The 16092-nt window shown below is 41.9% G+C and overlaps 3 protein-coding genes and 1 long non-coding RNA gene across 10 annotated transcripts in view; 2 read left to right on the plus strand and 2 right to left on the minus strand.

The window, feature by feature from the left end:
• Positions 1 to 547: 547 nt before the first annotated feature.
• On the minus strand, positions 548 to 5697 carry LOC121356075. Its single transcript, XR_005955505.1, has 3 exons — positions 5625 to 5697; positions 5355 to 5452; positions 548 to 850 (listed from the first exon to the last, which is right to left on the minus strand). It is a non-coding gene; the product is annotated as an uncharacterized LOC121356075 (long non-coding RNA).
• A 1272-nt stretch (positions 5698 to 6969) lies between these two features.
• Positions 6970 to 12268, plus strand: TMEM251 (transmembrane protein 251). 3 transcript variants are annotated; one of them, XM_041472134.1, is made up of 3 exons: positions 7589 to 8396; positions 8564 to 8651; positions 8970 to 12268. In XM_041472134.1, the coding sequence occupies exons 2-3, from the start codon at positions 8647 to 8649 to the stop codon at positions 9379 to 9381; spliced, it is 417 nt and encodes a 138-aa protein (XP_041328068.1). In that variant the 5' UTR covers positions 7589 to 8396; positions 8564 to 8646; the 3' UTR covers positions 9382 to 12268. The 3 variants fall into 3 exon arrangements, with proteins under 3 accessions (XP_041328069.1, XP_041328068.1, XP_041328067.1); XM_041472135.1 differs by lacking the exons at positions 7589 to 8396; positions 8564 to 8651 and adding an exon at positions 6970 to 7119; XM_041472133.1 differs by lacking the exon at positions 7589 to 8396 and having other exon boundaries at positions 8437 to 8651.
• Positions 7142 to 16062, minus strand: LOC121356073. Of its 5 annotated transcripts, none has more exons than XR_005955504.1 (4): positions 15483 to 15863; positions 15205 to 15385; positions 7467 to 7526; positions 7142 to 7290 (listed from the first exon to the last, which is right to left on the minus strand). XR_005955504.1 is itself a non-coding variant. In XM_041472138.1 (3 exons), the coding sequence occupies exons 1-2, from the start codon at positions 15724 to 15726 to the stop codon at positions 15252 to 15254; spliced, it is 378 nt and encodes a 125-aa protein (XP_041328072.1). In that variant the 5' UTR covers positions 15727 to 15863; the 3' UTR covers positions 7147 to 7526; positions 15205 to 15251. The 5 variants fall into 5 exon arrangements, 3 of the variants coding, with proteins under 3 accessions (XP_041328072.1, XP_041328071.1, XP_041328070.1); XR_005955503.1 differs by having other exon boundaries at positions 7467 to 7529; XM_041472138.1 differs by having other exon boundaries at positions 7147 to 7526.
• The window catches only part of UBR7 (ubiquitin protein ligase E3 component n-recognin 7), a 10730-nt gene continuing 10557 nt past the window's right edge, over positions 15920 to 16092 (plus strand). The window contains exon 1 of the mRNA XM_041472132.1: positions 15920 to 16084. Coding sequence (XP_041328066.1) covers positions 15920 to 16084 — 165 coding nt within the window. The remainder of the gene's footprint in view (positions 16085 to 16092) is intronic.

A 16092-nucleotide genomic window follows, 5' to 3' on the forward strand; every position in this document is an offset into this window, starting at 1 on the left:
GAGAATTATAGTTTCTACCTAGTGAAAAAAGAATGACAGAATAGAATATGAAAAAACCTTGAAATGGTAACCTCTGCTTCAACACCCAGATCAGGATAGATTTAAGTTTGCGTCATAATCCATTGCATCATCATTTATGCACTGGATTCACTGGTGAAACACTTCAACTGGTCATAGTTACCCAGAACACTATAAACTCCTGGAAAACAAGTTCTTCACTGTGTAGAGGCATCATTTTACAATGGAGGTGCTCTAACTCCTATTAAACAAAGCAGTGCAGAAATGCACCTACAGTGACACACTAATTTAAGCCAGATACTTTTTCATGTGGAGGTGTTGATTTGGATGCACTTACACTTCTTACAGTCTCATAGCAGTGTATTTCTTTACTCTCCCAGTACCTTCATGTTTTTATGATGACTATGTTTACATTGTGTTGGTGAAAGGCAAATCAAGCATACATTTGTGTGGAGAAGTGGACATTTCCCATCTTTAAGAATGCCAACAAATGCATTATTAAATGTGCTAAGCTGGAGACATTTAAATATTCACTCGGAATTATATGACAGAATGTATGACAGTAGGCATTACTGAAATTTCATTTTATATATCACAGAGCAGCAGCTTAAAAATTCTGCACAGTAAGGAAAAAACATAAAATGACTTTTGCTTTAAACATTTGCAAATACTGCTTAATGTGCTTTTGTTAAATGAAATGCAAATACTTACTGATAAATTATTGAAGTTTTCTCTTTGAGAGTAACCATCAACTGCTGTTAATATCTCTGTTTGAATGTTTGAGTCATTCTCTGGATCTGTGCTGATTTCTGGTACAGACCTCTAGCATGGGCTTCAGAAAAAGGCAAATTCAGGTAAAAGGGTAAGTGAGTACTTAAAAGCTTCACAGCTACAGTGAACAGACTTTTATCTTTCACTAAAGATAAACAACAGGACAACAACAGGAGCCCTCCATGCAGATGAGGATGAAGATTTACTTCCAGTTGATAACATTTGTATGAAAGCCTCCCCTCTCATGCTGGCGTTTCAGTTGAGCTGAAAGTGTACACTTGTGACAGCTGAGCTTACATTGAGCACTTCAATGAGAAATGAGGGGCTCTGCAGGTCTGGAGCTTGGATAAACCATCAGGTACTTCTGTCATTCAGCCTACCTCTGACAGTGATTTCCCATTGCCTCAGACAAGTTCTGTTTTTTTATAATCTATGCAGACATTTCTGTGACTAAGAATGTTTGAAGCCTCACATGATATGGGTGGATATCTTACACATATGCCTCTTGCAGTAAATTTAATGTTAGTAACTATGGGTAATTCCTAAGCTCTAACAGAACAGAGGGAAGAGGTTCCTAAAAGACACACACATAAAGTTCTTTCTGTTTGGTTGGTTTGGTTTTGTTGGGGTTTTGAAGCTTTTTTTTTTTGTTTTTGTTTCGTTGGTTTTGGGTTGTTGTTGTTTTGGACTGTTTTTGAAATCTTAAACAATATGCTGTCTACCACCTCCAAACCTCCATCCTGGTGTATGCAAAAAAGTTGTGATCCTTTGAACTTGGGAAAAGGCCTGATCTGAACTGAGTTCTTTCACTATTGGTTTAGTAGAAGAAAGTTATGTTTCTGGAAAATCTAAATATAGATTCTCCCTGCTGCATACAGTTTACAGTCTAGAGCAAGATAGGTACACCCTGGAAAGTGGGAACCCCAGAAGAGGCAATAATTAAATCTCTAAAATAATTCTATGGTATTACTGACTTGCTTCATATAAGCACCACTGAAGGAGAGATAATTAGTGGAAATTTAAAAAAAGATCACTCCTCTTGTGAGGATGGAGCAGTTACTCTCTGAGATGGTCAGATGTTTTTCTTGGACTATTTATATGGACAGAAGAAGGATTCTGTTTTTCATTTTAACATGGGTCATTTTAACTTGTTTATATGACCAAGCATGTTGACAGCAGCAAACTCAGCATGGAAATTTAATAACTCTTCCGTTCTGGTAATATGTATCAACTTTAGTTGATAAAGCAGAATTCTCAGGAGTTTAATGGTGGCTTTGGAAGTGGACTTGGGGTGGTTTTTATATTATTTGTGGGGATTTAATAAAAAACAATAAATTGTAATGAATAATGGTTTTGTTGAAATGTAATTTATAACTATAAACTGGTTTGAGAAAAATTCTGCAAGAAAGTTCTCTTTCCTCCAAGGCCAGTACAATGCTGGGTCATATCACTGGAGCTGTGAGACCAATATCTGCATTGCTTCTGCATAAATTGATTTGTCCTCTGTTTGAATAAATGCTACAGAGAGGAAGAGTCAGTTACCAGACATCTCTGCCCATGTCCTTTCAGTATGTTTTGTCAGTTCTTGCTCAACTTTGAAGCCACTTTGCAATTGGCTGAAAAGGAGAATGTAAAAGCAAAGATTTTATCTCTTTCTGGCCGGAATTGTTTTACCACAGACAATGCAGACATGAGGGTAAATAATGAACAAGGTATTATTCAGAGATAAATAATGAATAACGCAGCCATGAGGTGTACATTCAGAGGTAAGTAATGAAAAAGGAGCATCAGTGTAGTGAAGAGGTCTGTCTAAAATACCAAGGCCCTTCTCCATAAAAGACTCAGTTCTTTATAGGCACTTTGACAAAGGGTTGTAGTGTGCAATTCTTCCTTTGGCAGATGTTTACCGTGGATGTTTGAGAGTATGAGATAACTATACCATTTGTAAATATCAAAAAGTTTGTTGGAAAGTTGATAAATATTTCTACAACTAAGAACAAAGTATGGATGGTATTCAAAGAAGCTGGATAACATGATTGCCTGAAGCTTAATTCAGATGCGGCTGCTGCCAAAAAACAAATGGTAGAAGCAGAATTTCAGGAACTGAGAATTTAAGATTAAGGTAATTTAAGGTCCCAGAAATTCAAAGTAAACAAAGTAAGTCAAAAGTGATAAAGATCACCATTCAGCTTACTGAATAGTGCTTCTTCATGTGGTTAATGTAGCCAAACCAAGCAAATATACTATTTCAATTTAAAATGAGAAAAAATAAAATATAAAAATTCAATCCTATAAAAAAGCTTCTTGCATGTTCCCAAATGAATATGCTACACCCTATAAGAAAACTGGTGTCTCCAAGAAAAAAGTTCAAAGAAAGACAGCAGACAAAACAACCACCCAAGAAAAAAAAAAAAAAAAAAAAAAAAAGGGAATCAGAAGATTATAGCCTTATTTTCAGAAGAAACAAAAGTTCTACAATACAAACTAAAGATTCAAAAAACATAAAATAAAGCATATGAATTGAAGCAAACTAATGTTCTGGACTCACACTGAATTATAAGAAACTGATCTAAACAACTTAATGCACCACAACACGATACTACAAAATTCACTGTAACTACATCTAATAAATAAAACTGCTACAAGCTGCAGAAACTCTGGGCATTCATGCACTCACTGATAAAAATTCACATGAGTTTTCCCCTTGGAATCCCAACATATATGTAGTCTGTAAAGATCCTAGTTCTCTAGCCAAAAGTTTGGTTTAGAGTTAGGATTAAGAAGGAAAAGATCCAGGAATGTGATGTTCTAGATGAATCACAAATCAGTGTCCTACAAAATGAAGGCAAATGCTATCTTGACAAAAATGACTCTGTTATTAGATTCTCACTTCTTGATTACCTATCAGTGAGAACCTACTACAACTCTGCTAAATATAAACATAAGATCCACCAAAAAGGATGTGAGATGCATTCTGTCCTTCAGCTTCTGCCTTCCATTTGGAAGGTCAGCTAATTTTGGTTTTGTAATCATCTCAGGTATTCTACCTTTACTTTTCTATTTTGGCCAAAATCTAAGCCTAGGAGAGACATTCTATTAATACTGACTTGTGAAAACTTTGTTTGATTTAAAGATTACCACTAACCTTTCTGATTCCTCTTGTCAGCTCTCATTTATCCTATGTAGTTTGTCAGGATCCTAAACATCCTAACAGGCCTTAATAGCCCCAACAATCTTCACCTGACCCCTCCCATGGGCTCAGGAGCCCCACTTTAGCCAAGCTCTGTGCTTTCAGATCATGCCTGACCTGTATCTGGGTGTGTCCACAGTTCAGCCGTGACTGTGCCACGCCATGTTTATCTGGAGTCACAGACTGACTTCCTAGCTTGACCTCAGTCTTTTCTTATCATTATGGACCTTCATGGCAATTGCTAGGTGATGTCTGGATGTCTGACCCTAGTTCTCACTGGATCACACCCTAGCCTGTGGGCTGCCTTCACAGCTTGACCTTGGACCTGCCTTGTTACTGTACTCCTGTCTGAATCCAGTGTTCCCTGCTTGCCTTCCTCAGGCTCTGTGGGACTGGGCTTGGGCAGTGAGGCTCTGGCCCATCACCTGTGTTATTATGCTTGGTTCCTGCCCTCTATGGAGCAGCCAGCTCTTGCTGCTCCATTGCTTTTCTGCTTTACCTTCAAAATAAACCAAATATTTCTATAAAAATACATAATATGTCAAAACTAGGTCAAACACTTCTTTTTTAATGCTACAAAACTCCATGATTAATTCTTTGATTCTGTTCATTAAATATTATTTCCTTTGGATTCAGCAGACTTCTATCTTCTCTGGTTTCCCAAGCTCAATATTATCCTTTTGAGTCTCACCAGGTGTATGTTCTCATTTCAATATGCAGAGTTATGAGTTCTTTCCCCTTATTATTACCAGCACTTGTGACTGGAATTTGTCTAAAGCTGAGAACAGTTGCTTCTTGTTCTACTAATTTTGGAATTATTCCCTCCCCCCTCAGAGGCCTGCTGCTAAAACTAACCAACCAATGAATCCTCAGTTATTTGCTCTGTCTCTTCCTTTACTATGGCAGAGATTAAGCATAACACTGAATTTATACAGATTGAGATCTAGCCCAAAAATACTACAAATCACTCTGTCTGGTGTTATGCCTTAGCTTTCAAAGACAGCTTGTGATTGTTATAACTCTTCAAATTTTTTAGATCTTTCTCTTTATAGCCACAATCTCAGGTTCTATGTTTATCACAGAAGACCCTCGGTTGAGTGTTTTAACCTACTTGGTTTACAAGCAGATTAAATCCTAAACCATCCCCTCTTTCCAACTCCAACCATTCAGTGAAAAGACAGGCTTCTTTAGTAGGAATAAAGTCCACATTTCACTGATTCTTCTTCAGAATCTTAAGTGCAAATGCAGGCTTTACACTTAGCACATGTATCCACTGCCAAGCCATACACTCACACAGTCTAATTCATACTGGAAGCCTCCTCTTTGACATCTAGGTGGGTATTTTAAAATAAGCTGGTTCATCATTAACTCTAACCTCAATATCAGAAAATGCAATATAGCCATGCTTGAGTGGAAGGTCTGTCAGCCACACAGGAGCTTTATTCACTTTTAGATCAGGTTGGACGTCACCACCTGTAAGAATGGAAAGAATGGCATTTAGTTGAGAGAGGTGTCCCAGGGTAATTAGCTGTATGTAGCTATTCATATCTACATCTGTCATCAAAACTACACTAATGGTTTATTTAAACTTCATGAAAGATAATGAAATCTTCATTCAACTGAAGTAAAGTGTAAAATCTCTGACCTGGGAGTCAGGGTGTTGCTCAGGTTGGCTCTGCCTGTGGTTCTGGGCGCCATCTTGTGTCACTTTTGGGCCTTCAATGAGCATTAAAGCAATAATAATAATTAACCCCTAACAACAAAATCCCCCAAACAAACAAAAAAACCCAAACCCAACCAAACAACAACACCAAAACAACAAGAAGAAAATAAGAAAACAACAAAACAAAACAAACACCCAACAAAACAAAACCCAAAAAACAAAACCCAAAACAGTACAACTTAATTTGAAGTTGCTGTATGACAGGGGATTTGTATTTCTGACTCTTGTGGACTCTCAACAGTGTCCTTTTCCTCTACTGATATCTGCAGGTCCATGCATTTCTTCATCAGCTGTCCTGACTATAATCCAAAGCACCAGCTTCTAATGTTTTTCATTGAAACACCACACATAGCAGGACAATCCACCATAGATTTGATTTAGCAGCAGCTCTTATATGCTGTGTCACAGGCACCTGCTACCTCGCCAAGAAAAGTGGCAGAAGATCCTATGTATTTGGACACAAACAAAAAAGTCATTGCTTTAGCAACTTTTATTTCTTATTGGGCATTCATTTTAAAATCCTTCTTTAGCTTTCTTCAACTTAAGGACAGCTGATGAGAGTGAATTGTGGCCACTGCTGCTTTCACAATAAGAAAGGGTAGTTTTGTCATTACTTTAGGATACAATTTACTAACAGGTTTCACTTCATATGTAACGCGAGGCAGTTTCAGCATTAACTGGCACGGAGCTCGTGTCACAGTTCCTGAGTTTAGGCAAACAGGTTCTGGACAAACTCTCCCAAAGTCATCACCTCATGGAACAGCACGCACCTGACCATATTAATTTTGCTGTCAATTTAAATGATCTTTAAGCGTCACTAAAAGCTTTTTCCCAGTAGATCATAGAAATATATGGACATTAAAGATCACCTGGTCCCAACGCCCGCTGCCATGGGATAGTAAGCATATAATATCTCCTAATAATTTAATTTAATAAAAATAATCTACTATGTCATGTTTATGTATAAGCATATACTGGGGCTTGACTACACGTTTGCCATTTGCTGGACTGTTTCAGTCTCTGTTGTAACTTCCTTAGTAATCGTTGTTGTTACTCCCCTCGACGGGCTCACGCCGCCACTGTGCCAAAACACAGCACCGTGGGTCTGTCCCCGCGAAGGAGCCGAGCGCCGCCTCAGGCCGACGCCGCCATTTTGGGCGAGGCCACTCCGGCCACAGAGGGGCGCGCGCCCGAGCCAAGATGGCCGCCGGCCAAGGCACCCGCCCCGGATGCGGCCGCGCGCCCCGGCAGCCGTTGCCCCGTGCCGGAAGTGCCGGTGCCGGCGGGCGGCCATGGCGGCGGGCGGGCAGCGGGGCGGGCCCGCGGGACTCGCCGCCTCCCGGCGCCGCGGCGCGGGCTGAGGGGAGCGGGCCGCCCGCCGCCGCCCTCCCGCTCCCTCCTTCTCCGCCGGAGGAAGGTAAGGAGCTGCCGGCGCCGAGAAGGAGCCGTGGCGGCGAAGCGCGTCTGGCCCGGGGCGCGGGTCCGGCGGGCGGTGTGTGCGGGGGGTCGCCGGAGGAGAGCCCCAGTGGGCTGAAGGGGTCCGAGAACCATGGCGGGTGTGCCCAAAAGCTGCAAGTTGGAGTTGGGTCTGAAAAAGGAGAATAACAATGAGATGACTCTGTTAGCTCAGTCTCTTTCGGTGTAACCGGGAGCTAAGGCTCCTCTTCTGGCTACAGCTCAAGGGCAGGATCAAAACGCGCTGATATTTACCTTCTTAAATCTGCTGCTGTTTTGATGCTGTTTATGTTTTCAGTATGTACATACCTTATGACGATTTATTTTCCTCGAAGGCGACAACTCGTGAGCCAGCTCGGATATGCCGAACTGCTGGAAAAAACAGGCAGCGGTTTATTTAGCGGGTAAACGCAGACCTGGGGTTCAAGTTTGTACCTTAGAGATTAACAGTTCCTTTCAACAATTTTTCAGTTGTCCTACTAAACGTATATTGACTCGGGGTAATAAAGGGAAACGTGTAGCTGAGTTATACAGAAGGATCAGCTGAACGAGAAGTTGACATTACTTAAGTCTGCAATAGCTTTCTCAAGTATTTACTGTTCCTTTTCAGATATTTACTGTTCCTTCTCAGGTATTTATGTCCCTGAATGTTTGTAGTCACCATGAATGCAGGAGTCTGAAGGCCAGAACGATTTCTCTAGGACAGTCTTGATCAGATTCTGTTATGTCAGGATTGAGGATATTCCTCATTTATGTAAAATCAGGAAGTAGGATTGCCAGATTAGTCTGGCTCAGGGTGATTTAGAATGGTGCAATGATTTTGTATCATTTATGGTGAATTCTTGAATGCTTCCTTGAATTGTTACTGTTTTATATGCATAATTCATTTTTCAGTGAGAATTTCTGCATGGTATTTTAAAGGCTGGATATATTTTCTTAAAACAGTACTACATAGATGGATTTTACCTCTCTGTAGGAACAGGTACGAAAGGTAAAAGCCCAGAGGTCTGAAAAGGCGTTTTTTTTGGAGAACCCTAATCAGGTGCAGAGAAGCAGTGATTCTCCCTGCCCTGTGCAAGAGCTGTTTGGAGGGGAAGAGGTGATGACTTAATTTGCATAGAGGTACACTCCAGCTGAAGTGTTTGTGGCTGGTTTGAAGAGTGTTTCCAGTCAGCTAGACCCATGTGGCCAGCTGGAGATTTGAAGCATCTCAAATTGAGCCCAGTAGTGTCTGTGCAGGTACATACCTTCAGTACAGCCTAACCTCATGTTAAATTGAAAATATCCCTTTCTGTGGTTCATAAATGGGCACTCAGCTAGAGCTCAGTAGAAGTGGATATTGCTGTACCACAGACAAGCAGTGATGGTACCATTACTGGCTGTCTAGCAGCATGTTTGTCTTGCAGGCATCAAAGAACTTTCCAAACTTTACATACTTACAGAAAATCTTACATTATCCCCACTCTGTGTGTAGAGACATTGAGGACAGATGGGGTAAGTAACTTACCCAATTGATGACTTTTGTTTTATTCCCTGAGTACCTGAGTTAAGCCAGGTAAATCCTGATAGCCAGCAGGCCCTAAACTATCCAGAGCCATCAATGGACCTTCTTATGTTGTTGCCATTAACCTGTTGCTGGCAGAGTAATGATTTTCTTTGATGTAGAGAAAACTCACGTCTTCAGAAATTGATGTGTGTGTTTTAACTAATGTATAATGAAAAGTTACATAAAGTTAATTTATGAAAACCAAGGTTCATCTGTTCTCTCTTTTTCCAAGCTGTACTGAATATTTCTGTCACCTTTTGTTTCAGGTGCAGAGCATGGAGAATGATGAACTTCCGCCAGAGGATGGGCTGGATTGGCGTGGGGCTGTACTTGTTAGCAAGTGCTGCGGCTTTTTATTACGTCTTTGAAATCAATGAGACTTACAACAAACTAGCACTGGAGCACATTCAGCAACACCCCAAGGAACCACAGGAAGGAACCACATGGACACACTCCTTAAAAGTACGACTGCTATCCCTGCCGTTTTGGCTGTGGACAATAATATTTTTAATACCGTACTTACAGATGTTCTTGTTCCTCTATTCCTGTACAAGAGCTGACCCCAAAACTGTTGGGTATTGCATCATTCCTATCTGCTTGGCTGTTATTTGCAATCGTCACCAAACATTTGTGAAGGCCTCTAATCAGATCAGTAGATTACAACTAATTGACACTTAGCTCAACTGCTAGTTTCTGTTGCTGATTTGAAGCAATTGCATATGCTTGATCTAATCACAAGACTGAAGTTCTGAGTGAAGGCCGGAAAGAGCCTTTTCTTTAAACTGATAAGCAATGAAGAGAATGACTGTTTACTATTTAAAACAAACAAGTAACTGCAAAGGTTTTTAATTATGGATCTATCCAGTGGCCAGAGTGGGAGAGACCTGTGTGACACGTGATGGAAGTATTCTTCATTTTGCCTTAATGATGCAAAATTGCAGCTCTCCATCTGAAATGTCCTGTGGGGAAACAAGTTTCTGGTCTACAACTTACTCCTCTGTGCAAAAAAGTGATTTCCTATGTTTTCCCTTGGAGTGAAATTAATGAAAAGATACTTCTTTTGTGGTAAATGTAAAAGGAAAAAAGAAATTAAGAACATGATTATAAAAGCTGCACTTAACACAATTCTTTGCTTTTTCTTTTTTTTTTTTTTTATTATCTACATCAGTGCTGTTTTAAATGAATTTTTAAAAAATAAGTTTAGATACAAAAACAGGAAGCAAAGAATAAAGTCTGTGCAAACCTTTAAAGGGAAAAACTACATTTTTCTCTGTGGTAGCCTATTTTCAGTCACAGCAGTCCCACACTGTAATAGGCAGGCAGTGAGGAGTGGCATAGGCCTGGACCTTGATGTATGAAACAGTTCCTATGACATCAAAAGCAGCCTCTGCTGGCATTGGCCTGTAGTCTGCACAGAAATTCTTTTGTGTTTCCTTCGCCTGTCATCTCGCTTGTAAAATTATAAGTTACTGAAATTTATGACCATTCTAATTTCACTCCTGACATCATGAAAAACTGTGTTCCAAGAGAACTGATATATTAGGAAAAACTTTGAATTTGGGAAAGTTAACTGTTTGGGGGATGCTATTAACAGGTTGTAAGACAGATAATCATGTTTCTTCCAGAAATTCAAAGTAGTAAGGTACCTTCTTCTCATTCTTGTAATGAATGTACATTTCTTCAGTCATACTGAAATTCCATTGAGATTTCTTTGCCATAGTTTCAACCTCTATTTTTCAGTGCTATTTTGGAACAGCATATTTTGAATAAGACTGAATCTTCTCTTTCTTTCTGTCCATTTCTGTTTCTTCTGAGAATAACTAAATTTTTGTCCCAGCCATGATGAAAATAACAAATATGAAAACAGTGCAAAATACACTTCTCAGAAGCAGTAGGCTCAAAAGAATTATGAGCTAAACTCCTTGACTATAACTTCAACTGTATATGATTGTCCATACCCAGTCATCACAAATGCTAATCTATTTGCGACTGCTTTAAGGGAATCCTGGGGAGTGTTGTCTTTCTCTTGCTTTGGAAAGAGAACACTATTTTCACTGTTGCTGTGTTTCAGCATGGCAGTTCCAACACCTTAAACTTTCTGTTTGCACTTGGAGATACTTTGAGACACTGGTTTCAATTGTCAGCATTGGTGCTAGGACCTGAAAACAATGTAGCCTTTGCAAGAAGGGTTTGAATTCTAAGTGCAATATGAAAAGGAGGAAGTTGCCATCTTAAGTGTGCTGGAGTAAGACTAAATTATAAACTCTGACGAGTAGTTAGTATCTTGGGGAGTCAGAGCTTTTAAGTTGTGTTGTTTCTCAACTTTTAAAATCACCATGCTATTTATCTATAAAATAAAAACTTTTCAATGTTTCTAAACACAAGCCTATTAATGCAGATACTTATCAATAGCTTTTCATTTTTGTTTGTTTTTGCTTTAGTGGGGTATTTTTGCATGTTTGGTGCCAGACAGCAGTGCTGCCCGTCAGTTACTGTAGCCTGTGCTCATGTCCTTCCCTCAGTGTGCACGTCCAGTTTATCTTTTGTTGTCCCCTTATAGTCCGTGCCCTAATTACTTCTTTGTAGCCTGAAATTTTGGGGCTTGCTGGATGAAACTGAATCCCCTTGTTTCTTTGCTTTTGTGTGAGAGAGATACCTCTGGCTGGACTGTTTTTAACTTGACGCTGTAGTTTTAAACTGAACAGTTACATTGTATGCAGATGGAATTATTTAAAGAGCCAAGCGCATAAGAGGAAGCATCAAAAATAGAAAATGATAGGAAGAACTACCTAATTTTCTGTCATATAAGCATGTGACCCTTAGCAAATTCACTAGCAGGCCTGGTGGGATGACCCAAGCTGTCTGGATGTGGAGCGTGTGCTGGGCACGGCGGGGACTTGCAGAACGGAGGCATGTGTTCCTAGACTCTTCCATCAGAAGCCTAGTTTTGGATTCCAGCTGTTGACAGGCATGTGCTTTGCAACTAGCTACAGAAAAACACACAGTCTAATTCAAGCAAATGCTACGTGTAAGGATTTGAGCTTGAAGTGGAAAGCAGCACTGGAGAACTATTAACATAGTGTATACAAATATTAAGAAGTGGGAGTAGGAGAAGAGCTAAGTTAGCTCTGCTGGTGCTTCCAGCATTTTTGACACCAGGGGAACATCAACAGGTGGAATCTTACCGATAGGGTAAATAAAGGAAAGACTATTAAAATTAATGATAAATTGGTTTTTACTGTAGTATTAAAAAAAAAACAAACAACAACAACAAAAAAAAAAAGTAGTGAAATAGCTTTCAGCTTATTATTCTGAAAATTTATAGGTATTGTCAAGGCTGATTACCTGAGTCACCAAAGAGCTGTCTGTAACAGAAAATGACACCATCTACAAACTTTTGGGATACTCAAGCTTGAAGTTTTGCAACGTTCTGAGCTTTAATGTTCTGCCAACACAGAGAATAGCTGTAATGCAAGGGTGATTAATGATCATCTGTATGCCACTTACCCTGGATTTCTTTTTATTCATTTGTGTCACAAGATAAAGCATTGTCAGACTGCTTGAACATCACTTGAGCAGTCTTAATGTTAGTTTCTTTAGCTGCTTGACCTTTACCTGACAGTCCCTTCCCATCTCAGGAATGTGTCTGGCACAAGTGCTACTAAGCCTGTTCTTCATTTCCTGCCATGGGGGAGCAGGTCCAATGAAGAGCATAACATGAGGCTGCAGCCCTTCAAACTTGGACAAAAGTAAGTTACAATAAAATGTGTTCCTTCTGACATGTTTCTTCCAGCGGCAAAGTAGGACTACAAATTTGATTCTCTTTTTTAAATTAAAAATATGAGGATTGACTTATCCCTGGAACAAAAAGTTCCAGTTGTTGCAGAATATGTATTAACTCTCCTTATTTTCTCTTGTCTGGTCCTTTGTTTTCTTAAAAGGATATGCTCTAGTTTCTCTTACTAGTTTTTTAAAAATCCCATTTTTTATGTCACAGTCTTTGAACTTTTCTACAAATGACCTAAGGTACAAAAGCAGTTTAATGATTTTATCATGTAGTTAAATTTTAAGAACTGACTTATCTTAGCTCTCCTTAAAGATACCCCTATGGTGCAGGTTTCTTCTGGGAAGAAAGAACATGCTACAGCCATTAGAAGGTACTTCTGCTCAGCTCAGTCCTCAAGGCCCAAGTCTAGTCTATTTAGCTGGTGTGTGTGCCCAGAACTGCTCAGATGTTCACACTGCTGAGTGCTGACCTAGTCACCACAAGTTACGCCCCATGACATCTCAGCTGCTAGACTACTGGGTATTTTACAGAGAATCTGATGCTCATAATAGCTTCTGTATAAGTTACCTCTTAAGATGGAGTGAGTGGGAATTAAATGGGCTGCCATGGGTGAATGGCATTCAAATCCTTTAATGAAAATGATGACTCTGGATTCCTCTTCTGAGAGATAGGAAAGGTACAGCACTTTCACACAATGCCCCAGTTACTGGGCATAATGGGATTACCTCCTCTTCCTCACAGAACTATCTCAGTGCCTTGTATACTTGAGACTTAAAGTTTTTTTTTAAACACAGAACACTGCAACCTGTTAAGTTCCTTCATGAATTTAGCCTCAAAGTTGTTTGAACCAGCAATTCAGTATTTCAAAACTGTAACAGCAGAGTATGCCATATAATCCCAGTCGTTGTGAAGGAGACATGCTTTGATATTTTTTGTTGTAATGTTTTGTAACTAGTAAAAGTTGTTGGTTCTCATCTAACTACCCAGAATTTAGTATCACATCAGCTCTTTTAATTCCATACAAACACACCAGCATTCTCCCCTTTATTTCAGTGAGAAAATCCATTGAGCCCCCTTGGGCCAGTAAAACCAAGTTCTATTAGTAAGACATACAACTGAACAGTGCACTGAACAGTTCAGATGTGGTGAACTGAGTTTGTTCTGTGCCCCCTTGACGGTTGGTTAGGTACAAAAGCATTACCTCTCTCTGAGGTGAAGAAAACAGCATCTTTTTTTTCCATTGAGGCTTAACTCCTCTGCCTAAAATTCAGGGCCACAGGTGACTTAGGGGCTCCCCATATGGGGTTCAGAACACAGCTGTTTTGGAGTGGGAGGGTAGGGAACCACATCACACTAAAGCTTCCTGAGCCTGGTAACCTCGCAGCAACTCTCAGAAAAATGAAGTTTGTTGGGTTAGGGCACTTCTGCCACGAACAAACCTACAACTTAGAATTGCATAAGGTCTCCTGAAGCTCCAGTGCTCTTTTGTCATTTGAAAGTTTTGGTAGCTACAAGAACTAGCAAGGATTCTTTAAAGGAAGAAATTTGAGTGTTAGTTTTTGACTCAATGCTCATTGGTATTTTCTGAATCTTAGGTGCAGCATATTCCTGTGCCCAGGCTGACCAAAAAAAAAAGAAGTATCCCATTACTGGAATGTTACCTGCACTTGTGCTAAGTTAGGGTCTGTTGCTTTAACCAAACATTTTCAGTCCATGACATGGCAGTGGACTGTTTACACAGCTTATAGGTAAAGGCCACAAATAAATGTTACTTTTCAGCCATTAGACAGTTCATACCATTTCTGGAAGGTTTGTCTGGAGGAAAAGGGAAAACAGGTGTACAACCTGAGTTGGTCTTTTGAGTTATGCCTCTATCCCATCTGCCAACAGAGTATCTTAGAGTATGTGAGTACATGAATGTCAAAGACACGTTTACTGAACCTCACTTCTGGCTCCTCCCTGCATTTCAAATGAATTGCAGACAATTTTGTCCTCATAAAAGTTCATTTATTTCCACACTTTGTCCTACATATCTAAGTCTCAAGATTTGCTCAGTTTCCATAATATACAAACAAACTGTGCCAGGACAACACAAGAAAATGAAAATAACCACCCAAAATGCTTTTCATAGTATTCATTCAGGCAATTAAATTCTGCTACAGAACACTCTTAGGGTTAAGGCTCTATGGAGTCACTATCAAGAGTGTTTTATACCTGTTTACAGAAGCTTCTTGGCTGACAGGTGACTAAACCTTGTCGATGATAGGCAAAAATAATCCTCCACTGTAAGACTGTACAGAAGGGGCCCAGTCTTATACATGCTTGTTAATTTTGATACTTATAGTGGTCTTATATTGCTTTTTCTGCATACAAACACAAGCTGTCTTGTACTTTTAAAGATCATGTTTGACAAAATAACTCTTTTGAAGTTTTACTGCTTTATTTTAAAAGTGGTGTCACATGAAGAAATACTGTGACTCAGAATAAGTTATTAAAAAACATACCAATCAGAAGATTTGCGAGAGAAGTCTATACTTGCCAACTAATTTACCAAAAAACTGGTGCCAGCATAACACTGGCACCCTGTAAACAACACGCTGCTCACACCCAGGCGCATCCTTTCGGAAAGGCTTCCGTATTAAAACAGTTTCGCATTTGAACAGGAGCAGCAGCGCCGCAGGAGCCAGTCCGTGCAGCGGGCCCGGGACACTTACAGTCGGTACAGCCTGTCCAGGCGCAGGCCCGGCCTCCAGCGCCGCCCTCACGGCTGCTGCACCTTCGTCCGCTTCACGGGAGGGTCATCGCCGCTCGCCGCCGCGTCCACGTTGTTTTCGTCTTCGCCTGCATCCTCCTCCTCGTCATCATCGTAGTCGTCGTCATCATCCCCGCCACCACCTGCCAGAGTTCGGGCGGGCGCGGGTGAACGGTGCGGGGCGCGGGCGGCGCCCCGGGGCCGGCGGAGCCCCCTCGGCGCGCCCCCCCCGCCACTCACCGCGCCGCGCGCCGCCCGCTGCCGCCCGCTCCTCCTGCACCAGCGGCGCCAGCAGCTCCACCACCCGCTCCTGCAGCTCGCTCAGGGCCCCTCGCAGCCCGCGCAGCTGGGCGGCCTCGCCCTCCTCCGCCGCCGGGTACGGCACCCGCACCGTCCGCGTCCGCCCGTCGCGGCCCCGCAGCTCCGCCACCAGCTCCCGGCCCGGGCCCGGGCCCGGCTCCGTCTCGGCCACCAGGTCCGCCATCACCGCCCGCCGCTCATGTGCCCGCCCCGCCGGTCACGTGCCGGCCGCGCGGGCCGCCCCGCCCCGCGGTGACACGCCGCCCACGGTCACGTGGGGCGCGCGCGATTCCGCTTCCGCTGTGGCGCCCCCTGGCGCCTCCTTGGCCCCGTGTTTCCCGCCTCGGTTCGCGCTCCTCGGCCTTCGCGTCCCGGCGATGGAGGCGGCGGCTCCGGAGGGCGCCGAGCCGGGGAGCGGCGGGAGCGGCGCGGAGGAACCCGTGGTGTCCCTGGCGGAAGTGCTGGCGGAGAACGAGGAGCTGGAGAAGGAAGCGCGGGCCGTGCTGGGGGGCAGCGACCACGAGCGCTGCAGTTACTCACAGGTGGGGGC

Source organism: Pyrgilauda ruficollis, unplaced genomic scaffold (genome assembly GCF_017590135.1).
Source record: "Pyrgilauda ruficollis isolate IOZ18807 unplaced genomic scaffold, ASM1759013v1 scaffold28, whole genome shotgun sequence".
NCBI lineage: Eukaryota > Metazoa > Chordata > Aves > Passeriformes > Passeridae > Pyrgilauda > Pyrgilauda ruficollis.

What these genes read in the sequence shown, in the direction of transcription:
- LOC121356073 (XM_041472138.1), bottom strand. Translation starts at nt 15,726, where the DNA reads ATGGCGGACCTGGTGGCCGAGACGGAGCCGGGCCCGGGCCCGGGCCGG. An exon ending in AGCGGGCGGCGCGCGGCGCG is followed by an intron (nt 15,386 to 15,482) that starts GTGAGTGGCGGG and finishes GAACTCTGGCAG; the next exon opens with GTGGTGGCGGGGATGATGAC.